This window comes from Eptesicus fuscus, chromosome 2, assembly GCF_027574615.1.
Source record: "Eptesicus fuscus isolate TK198812 chromosome 2, DD_ASM_mEF_20220401, whole genome shotgun sequence".
Taxonomy (NCBI): Eukaryota; Metazoa; Chordata; class Mammalia; order Chiroptera; family Vespertilionidae; genus Eptesicus; species Eptesicus fuscus.
In genome coordinates, this window is record NC_072474.1 from 72,345,114 (window position 1) to 72,364,437 (window position 19,324).

Below are 19,324 nucleotides of genomic sequence, written 5' to 3' on the forward strand. Positions count from 1 at the left end.
TCCCTGGGACCCTGGCCGCTCAGCACTGGCGTGCACGTGCACTGGCCACAGGCTCGGAGCGCTGCGTCGCCCCAGTTACCTGGAGGGCAGGCAGGTGTCCCACCCCACCTCCCGCTGCTCAGTGTCTGCACACATGCGCACTATCAGCCAGTTTTGTCAGGTTATTTTGCATATTCCTGATTGGCTGTGGGCGTTGCAGAGGTACAGTCAATTTACATACTTGTCTATTAGTAGTATAGATTTCCAGCATCCCAAAGCTAACTTGTATCATCTCCTAGTGAGCACCCCACCTAAGATAATCACCATTCTGAATTATATCAATATAATGTATTAGGTATACAATATAAATTAAATCATACAATATTTACTCTTTTTTGCCTGGTTTCTATAACTTAACATTTATCTATAAGGTTAGTCCATGTTGCTACATGCAGTAGTAATTTTTTCTTTTTTGTTTCTTTATACTATTCCATCATACAAATTTACCTTAATTTATTCAATCAATTTATTTTCCAATTTTACTTATTATAAATAGCTATGAATATTCTCATGCAAATGTTATGGTGGGTATACATATGCATTCATTTCTGTTTCAGTTTTACATAGGAGTAGGTTTGCTGTGTGATAGGGTATGCATATATTCAGCCCTAGTAGGTAATGCTAATTGGTAGTTAGTATACCAGTGGACATTCCAACCTGCACTGTATGAGAGTTCCAGTTGATCCAAATTACTAGCCCATGCTTAGAATTGCCAAGTTTTCTTTTCCAATTTAGTCATTATAGTAGGTATGTTTTATTGGCTTTGTTTTTCCTGATATCTAACAATGTCGAGAACCTTTATATCTACATACTGGCTATTAGATGGTTATTTTTATGCAGTGCATGTTTAAGGTTACTTTTTAAAATTGGATGTCTGTCTTCTTGTCCTTATTGTTTTATAGAAGTATTTATATATTCTGTATTGAATACTTTGTCAGATGTGTATTGCAAATATCTTTCTCTAACTCTGTGGCTCAGTGTCTTTAAGTATTGTCCATAGTTTTCAGTGTAGAGATCTAGCATATCTTTGTTAGATTTGTTCCTAAGAATTTTATTGTTAACTAGGGGCCCAGTGCATGAATTCGTGCACCTTGAAAGGAACTGTGGGCCGCAAGGCTGGGGTAGGCACAGGGGTGGGTCTTGGCCCATCCTCCACGACCCCCCACCATCCCCTCCCTCTGCGTCCCCTGGTCCCCTGCCTGCCGGCAGCCCCGCTCCCGCCACTGTAGCTCCCATGCGCTGTCAGTGCCGGCCCTGCTCACACCTGCTGATGGCTCTGAGCGATTGGGGGATTGGGGCCGGCGCCAGCAGAGGGAGCGAGCAGGGCTGGCTCGGTCAGTGAGTGTGAGCGGCGGCTGCTTCCCCAATCGGCCCTCAGGAGCAGGGGGAGGTGGAGAAGCCCTCAAGGGTGATTAGGACTGGCAGCCGCCACTCGCACCTGCTGATGGTGCCAAGCGATCGGGACCAGCACCAGGCACTGGCAGCGGGTGCAAGCAGGGCCAGCGCCAGCAGCAGGTGTGAGTGCCAGGTGGTACCGCAATGCGCAAGAGCAAAGAATTTTCAGTAACCACCAGAGGCTCAGCCCGATGACAGCAACCAGCGCCCTGCCTTGGTCTGGTGCCCCTGCTCACCTGCTCCATCATCCTGCTGCGGCCAACGACCACCATGTTCTGCGCACCCCCTCTGGTGGTCAGCACACGTCATAGCGAGTGATTGTTTGGTTGTTCCTATTGTTACGCTGTTTAGTCTATTTGAATATTAGCCTTTTATTATATAGGATACTCTTTCAAATGGTGTTTTCTTATTATTTGTTGATACATTTTTTTTCTCATTGTTTGCCCCTTTGAATAACATGGGTTTGAACTGTGTGGGTCTACTTATATGCAGGTTTTTTAAAATAAATATACAGTCATCCCTCTATATCTCCAGGTTTTGCATCCACGGATTCAACCAACCCCGGATCAAAAACAGTATTTCTCCTCCATGGTTGGGAATCCACAGATGCAGAGGGCCAACTGTATACATTGTTTTATGCCATTTTATATAAGAAACTTGAACAGCTGCAGATTCTGGTATCTGAGGGGAGGGGTACTGGAACCAATCCTCTCCTATATATTGAGGGACAACTGTAGTTAAGTTTTTGGTGAGTCAGAAGTTATACATGTATTTTTTATTATACTGGGGTTAGCACTCCATACCCCTGTATTGTTTCAGGGTCAACTATACATCAAAATCAAGTAATTTTCTATGTTGGTTTTAATTTAATGACTTACTTAATTCATTTATTAATTCTAATAGTTGATCTATAGATTCTTTTGGATTTTCTATGAAACCAATTCATGTCATCTGGAAATAGTGGCATGTTTATTTCTTTCTGATAAATCATAATTCTGTTTTATTTATTTATTTTTTTTTTTGCTTTCTTAAGCTTTTTGTGCATGTCCACAGATGACTGAGAAAGCACTACAAGTATTGACTTGGGGACTACAAATAATTTTATTGAGTAGGCAAACTCACAAATATAGAATCCACAAATAATAAGGGTTGACTGTAAAATATATATAAATGTACATGAGTTATAATATCATGCCGTATTATAGTGTGTCTCTGTGTGCATTATAAGATTAATTTATTTAGTTGTAAATTGCTTTGGTTATATAACTTGTCTCTATTTTTTCTTTGATATTATCACTTCTTGTGCTGTTAGAAACTTCAGTAACAGCTATTGCTTTCCTTTTCCATTCTTCTACTTTTTGTACACTGACACATTATGACCCATTTATATACTCACTTGCCCCTAAACTCAAATCATCTACATGTTTATTTGTTCACTCATTTGTTTAACAAACATTTATTGATCTCTTAATGTGTTCATGCTCATTGGACTACTTTTTAGCACATCTCCCCAGTTTAAAAAATGGGCACAGTTATCAATTATCTTATTTTTTAAAATCAGAAAAGTATTCTGCATTCAAGAAATTTATGTCCCTCTGTTTACAGTTATATGGAGTCAATATAATGAAGAATTCCAAAGCAAATAGGATAAAGACGTTCTAACTCTCATAACTTATATATACATCTTATGTGACTACAACTGTATTATTACAAACTAGAGGCCCGATACACGAAATTCATGCAACAGGTTTGGCCCCCGCCACCGCCACGGCTGCCTTGGCCCCTGCCTGCTGCGGTGGTGGCCTCTGCCTCAGCCCCCGCCACCGCAGCTTTGTCTGGGAGGTCATTTGGAAGGGCGTCTGGTCTAATTAGCATATTACACTTTTATTATTATAGATAATATGTAGTACATACCTAGGTTTTAGTCTTGTTATAAGAAGTTGTGTGCTCTGGTGAGTTTTATTATCTGTGACTATTCTTTGCTCTCCAAGAACTTATTCTGATGTCTATCGAATAAGAGGAAAAATATAGCACATGCATTTACCCTTGAACACATTTTTTTTTTTGAATTTTTGATTTTACAAATGTTAGTCGAAAATCCTCTGAAACTGCTAAATATATTGATTAGAGTCAGATGAAATAATCCTTGAACAGGGAAGACTTTGATCAATTTTTTAAAGGCTCTTGGCCAGTGTGGCTAAGTTGTTAAAGTGTTTGCCCCCAAATGGAAGGGTCTCAGGTTCCATTCCCAGTCAAGGGTAACATACCAGAGTTGCAGGTTCAATCCCTGTCCCTGTTTGGGGCGCTGTGGGAGACAACCAATCTCTCTCTCTCTCTCTCTCTCTCTCTCTCTCTCTCTCTCTCTCTCTCTTTCCCTCCCTCCCTTCCTCCCTTTTTCCCTCCCTCCCTCCCTCCCACTCACCACCCCCTCCCTCCCTTCCAGTCTCTTGAAAAATCAATGGAAAAAATATCCTCCGGTAATGATTAACAACAAAAAAAGTGTTTTTGAGATATTATTTTGTTCAGGTAGATCACATTCTAGGCTGATGAAATAGTGAAATGGTAAAAATAAGTAGACTGTAATGAAAATCATTAGGTTAACTCTTCTAGAGAAAAATAAAAGTAAGCTATAATAACAGGTATGTATTTCAGGTAGTGAAATGTTTGGCCAGTGCCAAAAGGTTTAGATTTAATGAAGAAAGGGAATTTATACTACCATAAGCTCTTGGAGTAACATTTAAAGAAGATCAGTTAAGTGGTTGAACATATGATAAATGTAGAAGTCAGAACATAGAGAAAGAGAAGAAAGAGTTCATTGTATAGAACCCAAAATATGATGTTGGATGCAGAAAAGCAGAGAGAATTGCAAATCTAAGAATATTATGTAGCAAGAATTATCATAATTTGACGAGGCAAGCAAAGTAAAAATTAACTACAGAGTTTTGATTGCCTGGAAAAGTGCAAAAAGATTGTTGAAGGATATATTATGTGGAGGCAAGATCATACTTTGAGAATAATAATAATGAGATGGTATTGGAACACAAGGTAGAAATGTTCTGTAAATCAGGATATATAACCTAATGGTTAAAAACTATTAAAACTCTCAGCTGAATGAGTGGTCCAAAGTAATATATGTATAAAAAGCAAAAGGCTTTGGGTAATTCTCAACCAATTGATGAGGAATGCAGGACCCAACAAAGGGCCACCTAAAGAGACACATGGAGAACTAAGCGTGGAGAGGAATGAAATGCAGAGGTGAAAGATTGTCAGTGAAGAGAACGTGTGACAGTTCACTCTACTGAAGAAAGCAAAATGGGCTAGAAAGGTAGACTGTGGTCTGGAGAGGTGGGGAGAGAAATCCTTATTTTATGGAGTCAATTTCTGTATAGAAGAAGCTGTCCTGCCTGAAGCCTGAAATAGAAAGGGATGGGGAGGGCTTTCTACAAGATGGGACTGAAAGCTATTAAATTGCAAGCGAGAAAAAGATAAAAGTTATTTCCAGGAATGTTTTGTCTAAACAAATGGCCTAGGTCAGTTATTTTTTTTTTTAACTGGTGGTGCCGAAAGAATTTTTAAAACATGCAATACCTATTTAGTCAGGGGCACTGACCTCTTGTCCCTTAGATTGTCAAATTAAAAAATGACAGCAACCAACACAACAATAGCCATCTGGTATGAATCAAAATTATACCTTTTTTTTTGTCAGATTGGCAAAAGATATAATATATTTTTGGTGTGCTGCAGAATTTTAGTTATTAGTTTATGTGTGCCATGAGATGATCACTGGACTAATAAGTTAAGGAATTTATATGATACTATATGAAATTTGTGAGTGGGTAGGGTCCCTAGGCTTGGCTGGGAATCAAGGCCAATCTATGGGGTGACTGGCGGGGCGATGGGGGCGGGGGAGGCCCTGCTGGCACCATCTGCCCCCTGGTGGTCAGTGCGCAACATAGCTACCAGTCATTCCGCCATGTGGTCAATTTGCATATTAGGCATTTATTATATAGGATTACTTAAAAGCACCTGGCACATAATAGATGCCCAAAAAATGTTTATTGAATGACTAAGTGATCTCTCATTCCTGCCTTGTATACACCCAATGGCTTTTGGTGTAGTTTCTGAATACTGAAAGAATATTAATAGTGATGTTACTGAAATAGTTATCTGGCAATATAAGCTAGAGTCCAGCTCGGAAGCAGTTTCTGAGGAATGCAGGAGAGAAAATTACAGATGTTAGGCAAACTCTCCTAAAGTGTAGAATCACAGAAGCAGAACTCTAGAGGTAGGAGGGATCTTGCAGGTCACTAAACAGCCCAGCCCTCTTATTACACGGCCATGTATATGAGTCCCAGTTTTGTTCAATAACTTACCATATATATGTCAAGGTTCAGTTCCAGGAAATTGAAACCACACTCGCTATTTTAAGCTTGAAAGGATTTAATATAAATAATTAAGTGCCCATTAAGTTGATGGGCGGATTGGAGGAGTGGCCTCTAGGCTTGGGCTCCAGGACTAGTTCCAAGAGGATACGGTAGGTGGGCCCACCCGGGCAGCTGCCGTTGCTGCAGTCGTCAGAGAGGGAGAGGGAGAGGGAGCAAGCAGCCGCCCAGACCTGGCCACTGCATCTGCTGACTCCCAGACCTGGCCACTGAAGATGTCTTCCGAGGATAACGAACTGCCATTACTGCCACCACACTTCCCTGTCATTGTCAGCTCGGATGCTGCAAAGAAAACCCATCTCCACAGCATTTCCCCAACCACATTTGCCACTTTTGAGTTTCATACCTCACATGAGTGCATCTCCTTGGCTTAACTAAATTCTCACCTGGAATCCTACCTGCAAGCATGTGGGGCACATGGTTCCAGCGTCTGCAGGAGCACGCACCACAAGGAAGTTGGAATGGATGCTGATGCCGATTAGACACATTCACCCCCCTCCCACAGCGAGGGAAGAACGTCACTGTGACCAGAACACAGAAGCCCTGTTACTGCAGTCTCTCCGTTGTCACTGAACACAAGTGCACAAAAGAGAATTATATAGATTCAGCCCTGCCTTCTAGAAATCACATTCTGCTGAGGCTGAGAGACCTAGAAGGGTGACTACTTCATTGACTGTTCTAACCAGGACACATTTGAAAGTGAGAGAAAAAAAATTACTAATATTTATGCCAGGATACCAGGCAAGGTACAGATATATAGAATTTATTTCTTGCCTTCAACATGACTTCTTGAAGTTCACCCCCAATTTTCTATCATCTAATTATGATTTCTAAAAATCTTGTTTGCAATTCTCTAAAAAACTCAGTGCAAAACATTTTCAGTGACTGTTTCAAACATCATGTTCTTTGGACTATAAGGCAATACCTATGTTTCCTAAGGCTTTAATTTTTTGAACTCTCTCGTGTTTTTGTTAAGTAACAAGCAGCCTTTTTTTTTTTTTTTTTTTTTTTTTTTTTTCTACTCTTGGAAGACATTTTTTTTTTTCTGTAAACACATTTTTAGTACCTTTTGGCTCAGCCAGCTTTTAATGGACAGCTTTTATGAGAAAGGTAAATGAGATTTTTTTTTGGAAATTTACTAAAGGCTGTTCAACCTTAAATTGCTCTCCCTTGCATATGATACCCTGTATTGCAAGGACGTTTTCAAGGAGATTTAATATCTCATGAATGTATGATTTTTTTTTTTTTTACTTGAAAGAGCAATGTCAGGGTTTTTACACTGAACATTTTTTACTACTACATGACTTCTGTAAGTCCAAGTAAATGTGTATAGATAGTCATTTAGGGATAGCTTAATGGTTATAGAAAACTCATGTCACAGAGTAACGTGTCTGTAAATCTAAGCTTTTGAAGCATCATATGTTCTCAGCAAAATCCAATTAAGTGAACTTCTGCTTCTAGCCAAGATGAAATAACGGAGACTGAATTTTCCCTCCTTTAAACAACCAGCAATGGACAAAATATAAGAAACCATCATTTGCAAACACTGGATATCTGGCAACAAAGGACAGTGACTCCTAAGAGATGAGAAGCAAGTGAGGTGAGCCTCAGTTTCCTCCAGTTTACTTCCTGGAGAATTTTCAGTCTGAATGCCAGGGAAGAGTTGAGAAGCCAGAGCTGAGAGTCTGGGAGATGAAGGTGGCCAGTGTTCAGAGGCCTGAGCATGGGAGGAGAGAGAGCAAACCAGAGGTAGAGCTCTGAAGATCTGTGAAGGTTCCCCGCTAGGAGTTAGCCGAGTCCTGATACACACATTCATGTGAGGAAACTATGCAAAGCTTGGAGAGGAATCACCTGGGAGGGTTAGAGGCAACAGTGCCTGCCGTTTCATGGGGCTGGGAAAGGGGCTTGCTCCCTTCTGGCAGACGGGACTATCCCATGATTCTCCCAGCACTGGACAGAGCACACAGAGGGGTCTTGCCTCAGTCATTGTGAGTAATTAGCCCTACATGAACCTTGGTCTGATCCTGACTAATACATCGTGAAAGCAGGATCTAAAAGGACCAAACTGCTTTCAGGTATTTTAACGGCATCTAAGAGCAAAGCTCAAGAATATTTATAGAAATACAAATACATCGAACAGCCAGAGTAAAATTTACCAAGTCAGACGTCTCATGAAAGTATGCAAAGAAGCGGGAAAATGCAACCCGCGTTGATGAGAAAAATCAGTCAAAATCAACCCAGAACTGATTAAAACGTTAGAATTATAAGATAAAACACTAAAACAGCTATTAAAACTTTATGTATCCCACATTTTAAAAAGAAATTCAAGTAAAAATATCCCAATTTTTAAAAAATATATTTTTTATTGATTTTCAGAGAGGAAGGGAGAGGAAGAGAGATATAGAAACATCAATGATGAGAGAGAATCATCGATTGGCTGCTTTCTGCACACCCCCCACTGGGGATCGAGCCCGCAATGCAGGCATGTGCCCTTGACCGGAATCAAACCCGGGACCCCACAGTCCACAGGCCAATGTTCTATCCACTGTGTCAAACCAGTTAGGGCAGTATACCCCCAATATTTTTTGCTGCCATGTGATCAGTACTATCTGGGACAATGTTAAAGGCATAGGATACAATGTAAATTTAACTGTGTCTTTCCTCTGGCATACTTTATTCCTTAGACTAAGAATAGTTTTATTTGATCAAATATGTCTTGTTAGTGGAAATTCACGTTAAGAATGGCTAGCTCTTTAATTTTATTTGAATGCAAAAGTGCTGTTATTAACTTTAACTTGAATGTTGTAGGTTAGGAGTTTTGTACTATACCTTACTATGAAAGATCTTGTGACTATCTCATTTTGTCACTCTTGCTCTCCTCATTCTGTTTTATTCTTCTTACCCTGCTTCATCATTCTTATCTTTGGAAATTTAGTCTGTGGGGTCAAGCTATACTCCCAGTGTCCACTGCTACCCTCCCAGTGATTAGAATGGTGTCTGGTCAAGTGGTCTCTGTTCTTCAAATATTTATTGAAAAGAATACATGGAATTGTTAATATTCATAATTTGGATGTAACAACTTCTTTAAATTTATATTAAATCATTCAATATACCTTTGAGGAAAAACTTAGTATGGGCAAGTAGAATTTCTGTGGAAATTTGAGGTGAAGAAATATTTTATCCTTAATAAAGTAGCAAAGCGGCAACTGAAAGAAATAATTTGAGCTTTGAAGGTCACAGCTGTAGAATGGAATCCTACCTCTCTTTATGCAACTTAACTTGTAGTAGTGCGAGATTGCTGGAATGTAATCTAGTAATTGGGCGAGAGGACCTCTTCCTCTTCTCTTCAATTTAGTAGCACTTGATTACAAACACCATAAGGAAGAAAGAATATAATTTATAATCAAGAGGAAAAGAACTGTTTATTGGAATGCTAGTAATTGTATAGAGTGATAAAATTTGAAAATTAAAAACTGTACTGTCTTCCAGAATCCACGTAACTACTTGGGCTGCCTGGAGAATGATAGTTGCCCCACACCTAGAGTTGCCAGATTTCACAAATAAAAATATAGGATCAGCCCAGCCAGCGTGACTCAGTGGTTGAGCATCAACCTATGAACCAGGAGGTCATGGTTCGATTCCCGGGGTCAGGGCATATGCCCAGGTTGTGGGCTCGATCCCCAGTGTGGTGTGTGCAGGAGGCAGCTGATCAGTGATTCTCCCTCATCATTGATGTTTCTCTCTCTCTCTCTCTTACTCTCCCTGCCTCAATAAAAATCAATAAAATCAATAAAAATATTTTTTAAAAATATAGGATTTTAGATAAACAGTGAGTAAGATTTTAGTATTAGGTATACCCCAATGAATGTTTGGGACATACCTACCCCCGCTCCCTACGTTGTTATTTATCTGAAATTGGAGTTTAACAGAAAATACTGTATTTTGTCTAGCAACTCAGCCCAAACCCAAACATTTTAGTGATTTAATCAAGAAATGATTGGGATGGGGCTGAGCGAGCAACAATGAATAGAGTTCACTACTCCAGGAATGAAGGTCTGTATCTTTCCAAAAACATTAAAAGGCCAAAAGAATGCAGAAGTGGTCTCTCTGCAACAGATTACAATACGAAAAATTAAACACCAACTGTATTAATGCAAACTAAGATAGAATAAAAGGAACCAGAGGAAGACTGTTACTAGGAAAGGCGGGAAGAGGAGGATCTGAAATGGAGGATTCAGCAATGTGAGCTGTCTGTACAACATCAATTTCCCTCTTCCCCGCTTTTTATTTTAAGGTTCTCCCTCTAATTTTTAAAAATAGGACCTTATTATTATTCACAAACCCACACTTTTCCTAAACATATGCTTCAGTGGAGGCTGGCCTCAGTCACAGAGGTTGATTTCTGATTGGACTAAGACATAGTGGGGTTCTGTTCTTATTTGTGAATGATTTTTACATGGGCATTTGATTCAGTTTTGGCCACTGAAACATGTAGTTAAAGGTGCCAGAGGGCTTGTAGGGAAGATTTTTGTCTCCTCCTAAGGAAGACCTGTGAAGGTAAAATTTGTTGTACCTGGCTACGCTGCTAGAATTGATGTAGCCATTTGGGAATAATCAAAGAAGCTAATCTGAAGATAACACTTAGACACCAAGAATAGCAGGGTATAGAAAGATGGGAAAAAATGGCTACGTGATATTTTATTGCTGATGAACTGATTAACCCAGGAATTGCCCTACCTTTGGATGTCTTGTAAGGCAAACTCATGTTTTCTGGTTGTTTAAAATACTTTAAGTGAAGTTTTCTTTATTCGCAGATAAAAATATTCTAACACATAGGAAATTCTTATTAAAAGTCAGAATTTTCTATGTATTGGACATTGAGGTGACTTTTCTGTTTTGTTTGGTTAATGATTGCAAACCTAAAGCATAATAGTATTTTTATTTTTCACTTAAAAAGTAAGAAGTTTTCCATTTTAAAAATGCCATATGTTATCCCTTGAAGTAGTCAGTGAAAACAAAAGCAACATGTATTTTAGAATTAGAACTTTTGGGGAAAAGAAATCATGGAAACAAATATTCATTTAATGGTAATGTCCTTTTTTTTTTTTTAACAGCAATAGTTACCTAATGAAACTTCAGAGTTGACATCATAAATTGGCCTGAATATAGTTCTTTGAAGTATCATTATGGAATTTCCCATTTGGTGAAAGATTCAGCTGCTTTTCACCGAAACATTTTATATCTTGCAAGAATGGTGGCTCCATACATTTGGAGATGTTGTATATTTTTTAGGGGTTGATGATATAGATTTAAAAATACACATATCAGTGCAAAAATTACTGATGCTGGATCATACAATCAGGTCAACACAATTATTTAAGTTAGCTGCACTCTGATGTTACCATATGACATTAGTTGGATTTTTATGCCTATTTTTAGATCTGATCTCAGGATCTCCACCGACCATGGGAAAATCACTTGACTTTCACCACTATTCTGTTTATGAATAATGCATAATTTCTACATCTAAACTCATTCTGTATTTTTGATATTGCAAAACAGTGTGATTCTCATTTTCTGAGGTGTGTATACTATAAAGAAAGCTACTATGGAACATTTTGGTAAAGTGAATCTTGCTTTATCATTCAGTTATTCACATGAAAATTAACCTGCATTCCCAAAGGTAGTAGGTGTGCTAATCTAGACAACAAGGTTAAATATTTTCAGTGTCATATCTATGAGGACTAGATTTGCTGACATAAAAAAAGAAGACCCAAACATGGCCAAATCACAAGGGCACTGCTACTCCTCATGTAGAGCAAAGTCTGGCGCGAGGCAGTCCATCCAGGGTGGGGATGGTAGCGCCACAGTCGTTGTGGGGTCAGAGCCCTTCTTTATAGCTGCCCTGCCATATTTAGCACTTGCCTGGATTCCAGTGTCACCTCATAGAACTCCTGACAGCGTGCCCATGTTTCCAGGCAGCAGGAAGAAATATTGAGTAAAGGGACAAAGGGGAGGGGAACCTACCAAGATGAATCACCTTCCTTTGGGGAGCCTTCATGGAAGCTCTCCATACAAGCAGTTTAAATCACTGAGGAACAAGCTAAACTTCTGCTCATATCACAATGGCTTATTCTTAGTCTTCTGTGGTCCTCAGTCATAGGGAGCCTGGGAATGACTTCTATCTGGATTTATTTCCACAACAAATAAAATTGACATTGTGTTCCTTAGGAAGGAGAGACTAGAATATGGGGTTGACGAATCTTTCATGCCTTTATCACAGTACTAGAGGCCCAGTGCACGAATTTGTACATGGGTGGGGTCCAGCCGGCCTGCCCTGGCCGGGGCCAATCGAGCTGAGCCCACTGGGGGAAGGAGCCGTGGGCAGTTGGCTGGCCGGCCCCCCACCCTGGTCAAACTCCTGGTCAAGGGGACAATTTGCATATTAACCTTTTATTATATAGGACTAGAGACCCAGTGCACGAATTCGTGCATGGGTGGGGTCCCTCAGCCTGGCCGGTGATCAGGGCCAATAGGGGCCGGCTGGCCAGGGGGAGGGACCACAGGAGGTTGGCCGGCCATGGGAGGTTGACTGTGGGAGTGCACTGACCACCAGGGGGGCAGCTCCTGCATTGAACATCTCCCCCCTTGTGGTCAGTGAACATCATAGCAACCAGTCAACTGGTCATGATGGTCGCTTAGGCTTTTATATATATAGATGCTTAAGATTGCATTCCAACCCCAAATATATTTGTATCAGATTGAGAACTTGATCAAAATTTGTACCTTTCCAATGTTATCTTTGTCTCCTGTCATTTTCCAGACCATAGGAATTTTTCTGGGGTGCAGAATGATTTCCCTAGTCCTGCAGTGTAAAGATAATTAGTCATAGACACATACCATATTCCATTCTGAAAATGTCTTAAGCTTCAGTGTCCATAATCAGCAAAACAAGTCATATTCTACTTTCTCTGTTTGGTAAGTTCGAAATTCTGAGGTAACACAATTCTATATAATGCTAAAATAACTATACTTTTTGTGACTTGGTTACCTATGTCCCCCCAAATATTTTATTTCCATAAAAACAGATTTTATAGTAAAACTAGAGGCCCAGTGCACTCATGCACTTGGGGGATCCCTTAGCCCAGCCTGCACCCTCTCACAGTCTGGGAGCCCTCAGGGGGATGTCCGACTGCTGTGGAGGCCAGAGAGGCTCCTGCCATAGCCGCTGTGCTGTCAGCCATGAGCCTGGCTTCTGGCTGAGCGGTGCTCCCCCTGTGGGAGCGCACTGACCACTAGGGGGCAGCTCTTGCGTTTAGCGTCTGCACCCTGATGGTCAGTGTGCATCATAGCAACCAGTTGTTCCACTGTTCAGTCAAATTGATTTGTGTATTAGCTTTTATTATATAGGGTGATTCTTTTTCTGAAAGTTCATATACAGCAATTGGGAAGCTAGGGGGTACACAAAAGGATACAATAAAAATGTTTCCAAACTATTAATCCTAATTCCTCAGGTAAGTTTCAAAAGCTTTCATTTTCCAAAAAGTTTGGGGGAAAAAAAAAAAAGAGAACACACTCAATCTAAGTACTAAGTGGTGTTGCATTTGATATTTCTGAAAAGCTTGGAAAGTACTCTGAGTGTCACTTTCTGGAATGAAGTGTGAGGAGGTGTAGCACCACTGTACTTATTGCAGTGACTTATTTATTTTAAGATGCTCAGTTTTCCTGCTAATTCTGTTATTGTGTCTGTCACTGCTATTCAAGTCCCCTTGATGTGCTTACGTAGCAGTATGCCACCAGGATCCACAGTTTGCAGCACCCAGTGCAAAATGTTGCTCAGCTTTCACTTCTTGAACTTGCCTGCTGACTTCCCTGTGGTTCCTCTCAGTCCCCTTTGCAGTGAACAGATCTGCTAGGGAGTGGTTGGACAGGATTAGAATAATAGTGGCTTTAATGTTGCTATTCCTACGGGGGGAAAGAGACCATGGAGAACTAGACAGAGACTTGTCAAAGTGTGTCAGCTCTTTAATGCTGACGCTTTATAGAGGTGTGAACTCTAGTAAAGGGCATGCTTTAGCACCCTGATTAGGTCTGCTTAACCTAGCAATCGTGAAAGTGACTCAAGCCTACATAATTGTTGCTACATGATAAAATTCAACTACATTCTGAATATTACAAATCCAGTACAGCTGTGTGGTTCCTAGGGGTTCCATCTGGAGAAGTGCCGAGTAGTTGCTTACCTTCTCAGGGTCTCCCACAGGTGTGGGTACTCAATAAGTGTGTGTGGGATGAAGATCAGCGCCATCTATAAGCTAACTCTTTCCAACTTTGAACGTTTGTAATCTACTAATGAAGCTTGTCTCATTGATTTCAATCCTAATGTAACATTGAACGTAAACATTCTAGATTCTTCTCTCTTGTGTCTACTTTGTGCACTGCAGGAGATATTGTTACTCTCATTCTTTCTAAAGTTGCCAGCAGTTTAGAGTTTCTTTCACTAATTCAAGATTTTTTTTCCTCATCTCTGTTTTAAAAGAATAACTATTTGATTTGCGATATACAAAATAGAATGTAGGAAGTGTCAAAAAATGATGTCTTCTCTTAATGGGAAACCATCATCACATCATCATCATTGTACTAGTAGCTGTAAATAATACTTGTTAAGCACTAACATCTAGGCAGTGTGCACAGTTGTTTTTTTTTTTTTTTTTTGTGATCATTAATCATATCATCACAGCAAGTCTGCAAAGTTTTACAGATGAAGAAACTGAAGCTCAAAGAAGTTAGGCATCTATATATATAAAACCCTAATATGCAAATAGACCTAATGGCGGAACAACCAAACAACCGGTCACTATGATGTGCGCTGACCACCAGGGGCTGCACACGGAACATGGCGGGTGTCGGCCGCAGTGGGATGGTGGAGCAGGTGAGCGAGGCACCAGACCAACGTGTGGCGCCAGTCGCTGTCATTGGAACAAGTCTCTGGTGGTGCCAGTCCCGCTCACACCCACTGCTGGCGCTGGAGCCACTGCTCACACCTGCTGCCAGCGCCCGGTGCCGGCCCCGATCACTCAGTGCTGTCAGTGGGTGCAAGTGGTGGCTGCCGGCCCCAATCACCCAGGAGCGATTGGGGCCAGCAGCTGCCTCTCACACCCACTGCCGGCGCCATCACTCGTACCCACTGCTGGCGCCGGCCCCAATTGCCTCTGAGGGCTTCTCCACCTCCCCCTGCTCCTGAGGGTCAATCAGGGCAGCAACTGATGGTGCTGGCCCTGCTTGTACCCACTGCTGGTGCCAGCCCCAATCGCTCTGTGCCATCAATGGGTGTGAGCAGGGCCGGTGCCATGAGCGTGTGGGAGCGGCAGCAGTGGGAGCGGGGCTGCCAGCAGACAGGCGACTGGGGGCCACGGTGGGAGCTGCCAGGTGGGGGTGCAGAGGATGGGCCAAGACCCGCCCCTGTGCCCACCGCAGCCTCGCGGCCCACAGTTCCTTTCAAGGTGCATGAATTTGTGCACTTGGCCCCTAGTCTAGATAAAAGCAACTGCTAGGATGTGACATTCCCAGGATTTAAAGCTAGGTATGTCTGCTTAAAAGCTTGTACTATTAATTGTTTTACTGTTATATTATAAAGTGGGCATACTGAGAAAATTTCATGATGAATGAAGATATTTTGTAGACTCAGAACTATCTGTAATTAACAGAGATATATATAGATAATAAGTGTCAGAAGTTATTCCCCTGTTTTTTGAAATGTTTGGCAATGCCCATCTAGTAATAATAAAAAAGAACATTGTACAGCACTGGGGGAAACAGGGACCGAAGTATTCTTGATTGAATAAAGGCAATTATTGAAAGAAAAAAGCTTCCTCCTTCCTCCCTAGGTTCCATGCAATTAAGAGAGAAAGGGAGAGGGAGGGTGGGAGAGAGAAACAGAGATTCTCTTCTCTTTCCAGAAAACTACCTGTTCAAGGAGAGGTAGAAAGGCCAAACCAAAAGTGTATTCGAGCAGAATGAACCTTCTCTCTGAAACAAGTATTCAGCCTCCTTCATTCATGCATCAGACCTAATGATATGATGACATTGCTGGTATATTTCCATTGGATGTGGTCGCTGACAGTTCTGCCCAAAAGAACCATTTTTAGAACTGGGAGCTCATGTATGAATTTTCTGTTTGTACGCAATCACAGCCTTTCACATTCTCAAGTGTGTGAAAAGTCTTGAGGTTGAATAGTAAAGCTGTTTGCAGGTGTAGCCTCTTGCCTTCAATGAGGGTTTACAACTCTTAAAAACAACTTTTGAGGAAAGCTTTCCATTTGATGTGGATGGTGGTGAGAGTTATTTATGTGTTGTGGAGCCAGTGTGATTCCCTGATGAGGAGAAAATTCCCAGCAGTTGGGCTTCAGTCAAAGCGAATTACAGTATAGCTTTCAAATCTGAGTCGTTACATTCAGAGCTTATGGCCCTACTGTAGGGGAGGATGCTGGTGTTTCTTGCTTTTTTTTTTTTTTTTTTAAGTGGAAAGGGTGCGGGTGGTATCTGTACTTCCACTATTTCTAATCCCATGTGGCTATGGCTTGGTCATCAATCTTTCTGGCCAAGAGGCATCTTTGTTTACCCCTCAACTTTACTAAAACCACAAAGGTGGAGAGGAAAATGCCTATTCATTAATGTCAGACACTAATTCAAATAGCTTACCGGCCCCAGTGCAGCATTAAATAAACCTTCATATATAGTGTGAGTCAGACATGGTTCTGTCAGACGTGTTTTTAGATATGTGGTTGTTTTAGACATCAAGGCAGTGTGTAAAAATTTTTTTCCAGGTTTTATATATTTGAAATGGAAATGAATATGCTTTCAGTTTTATACCAGCAATTTTGTATAGCTTTTTATTTTAGTATCCAAATGATAGATTTTATTTTTCAATCCACCAAAAACATTTTATTTACCAAATATTTGGTAATCTGAAGGCATATCATCTAGATATTTAGAACCTAAGAATGTCTCAATTCACTTTCTCCAGAGAGATAGATAGATAAATAGACAGACATATGTATATCTATCTGTATGTTTATTTCTCTGTATATATGCCTCTGTGTGTGTGTGACTGTGTGTTTGTGTGTGTATTTCCATTTGGAAAGTAAAAAAAATTAATTCCTTCAACTAAAAATACAATTAAAATTGCTTATACTATTATTTTCCTTTAACCATAGGTAATTTTTTTACTTTCTTACTTTGGCATCTCACAGATTCAGGTATCTAGCAATTGAAATGACCTGCTTTTTAAATCTATTCAAATAATGGCCAGTACAAATGTGTAGATCTATAATGTTAACTGGATGTTAAGTGGATGTACCTTGTATATCCACTTCTTCCCTCACAGCATTCACTAGAAAAACATATTCAGAATAAATAAAGTAATATATAATGACCGATAATTATATCACTAGATGCGGTTGTGTTGCCACACTATAATTGAATTTTTAAGTTAAGGCTGCTGGTAAAAGGAGCGATTTAAATGTATGACATACAAATTCTACACTCTATGATTGTAGTTACTTAAATTAACCTCTGTAAAATTATTAGCTCGTGGTTTTTTTTATTTATAATCTCAATTTATTTAATAACTATGTAGCCAGCAGATTTCTGTACCCCACTCTCTTTGCTCTGTACTGGGGATGCAGCTAGAGGAAGATGAAACTGCTCTTATCCTCATGGAACATTCAGACCCGCATGGCAACGCTGCTTTCTGTACAACAGTGTCACTTTACCCTCAGTGTTGAGCTTACAGGCGGTCTGTCTGAGCATATGGCTGTGCATATTACTTACAGAATTAACTGAAAACCAGTGTCTCCGTGATTATGAGTTATGACGGTGGGCCCTCTAGAAGAGCCTGTTCTTGGAAGACGTGATTGGAAGACCTCCTGGGGAAGCTGAAATGCCTGAGCTTTTTTTTTTTTTTTCTTCTTCTTTATATCTTTATAGAGTCAGCGCTGGAAGGCCTTGAAGATCTAGGTACTGTTTACCACCATGTTGACCGGCAGCTGAACCAAACAATTAGGCGTCGCAGACATGCGGGAGACAACGATTACAACATTGAAGTGCTGCTGGGAGTGGATGACTCTGTGGTCCGTTTCCATGGCAAAGAGCACGTCCAGAACTACCTCCTCACCCTGATGAACATTGTGAGTAATGACTCCTTCTTGAGGTTTTTTTTTAATCTTGTAATTCACGTCTGTCTTGTTAGTGACTTCTGAAAATCGACATGAGCCCTTCCATGACGGTGCCACACACCCAAAATGTGTACATACTGCATTAAATGCAAACCGTAACTTATACAGTTAACATACAATGGTGAAAAAATGAAGGAAACATGAAGCACACATGTCTTTTGGTTGATCAACTAGTTGTCTATTGTCATCAAGGGGAAATGATAAATTTAAGAAGTCATAATGCGGTGGAACTGTGACATGAATTATGTTTCTCATTTTGTTTTGGGAACAATCAAAACTCTCAGGGCTTAGTCTGCCTGCCTTGATGTGGTCCACAAGGGATAAAACGTTCTTTTAGCATGGTTTTGTATACTGGAATGATAAAGAATGACTTAGGCCTGATAACTCTGTTGGGATACTTATTGGTAGAGCTTTTGAATAAGAGTGATATTTTTCAGTATTATATTATGAAGGCAATATATTTTTCAAAGCATAGTCAACTCTTGGCACAGTGCTGCTGCAATGCATTCATAAAGGGCTCTTTAAATTTGTTCTTTATTTCTTCTTTATGAGCCTTAATCACATCCAGAAGAAAGCTAGTCAATGTTCTCAAACTAGTGTGTTTTTTTTCCTTGTGAATTGACAGAGAAAAATTGAGGAGAAATAATATATAAATCACTTCTAAAAGGTAATTGAGATAATAGTACAATCTATTTTACATATTTTATCCTTTAGAATTATGAAATGCATATTATATTGATCTATAAAATATATTACCTAAGCCAGTTGTGTCTCTCTTTCAGCTTTTGTCTATAAATGTAATCTCTTTGGGCATCTATGTTGTTACCTTCTTTTTTCCATGCTTAAGATTGAATTTCAAATAATTCTACTGGGGGGAGAAAAGTATTAATTTTATTAATCATGATTTTACTTATTCTAATATTTAAGCCTATATGTTAAATATATTTTTGTTCATTGAGATGTCAGTTTATAAAATTCCATATATACCATGTCTCTTTGAAACAGAAAATGAGTCTAGAAATTCAAACACCTTTTTATTTGTTCATTGGTACTAACCCCTATCATGAAGACCAATTATCACACACACACAAAAAAAACAAATGGCTGGCATTGTCAATAGATGGGTATAGAGCTTCACCACTGCTTATTAAATGAATGCCCTCAACTATTGGCTGTTAACTGTGTATATGATTCTAGTTGCGTAACTTTGAGTAT

General features: G+C 40.1%; 1 protein-coding gene across 1 annotated transcript in view; it reads left to right on the forward strand.

Moving 5' to 3' along the window:
- Positions 1-19,324, forward strand: part of ADAMTS3 (ADAM metallopeptidase with thrombospondin type 1 motif 3) — a 231,747-nt gene that overhangs the window by 161,848 nt on the left and 50,575 nt on the right. The window contains exon 5 of the mRNA XM_008157465.3: positions 17,862-18,061. Within this exon, the coding sequence (XP_008155687.2) occupies positions 17,862-18,061 (200 nt within the window). The remainder of the gene's footprint in view (positions 1-17,861; positions 18,062-19,324) is intronic.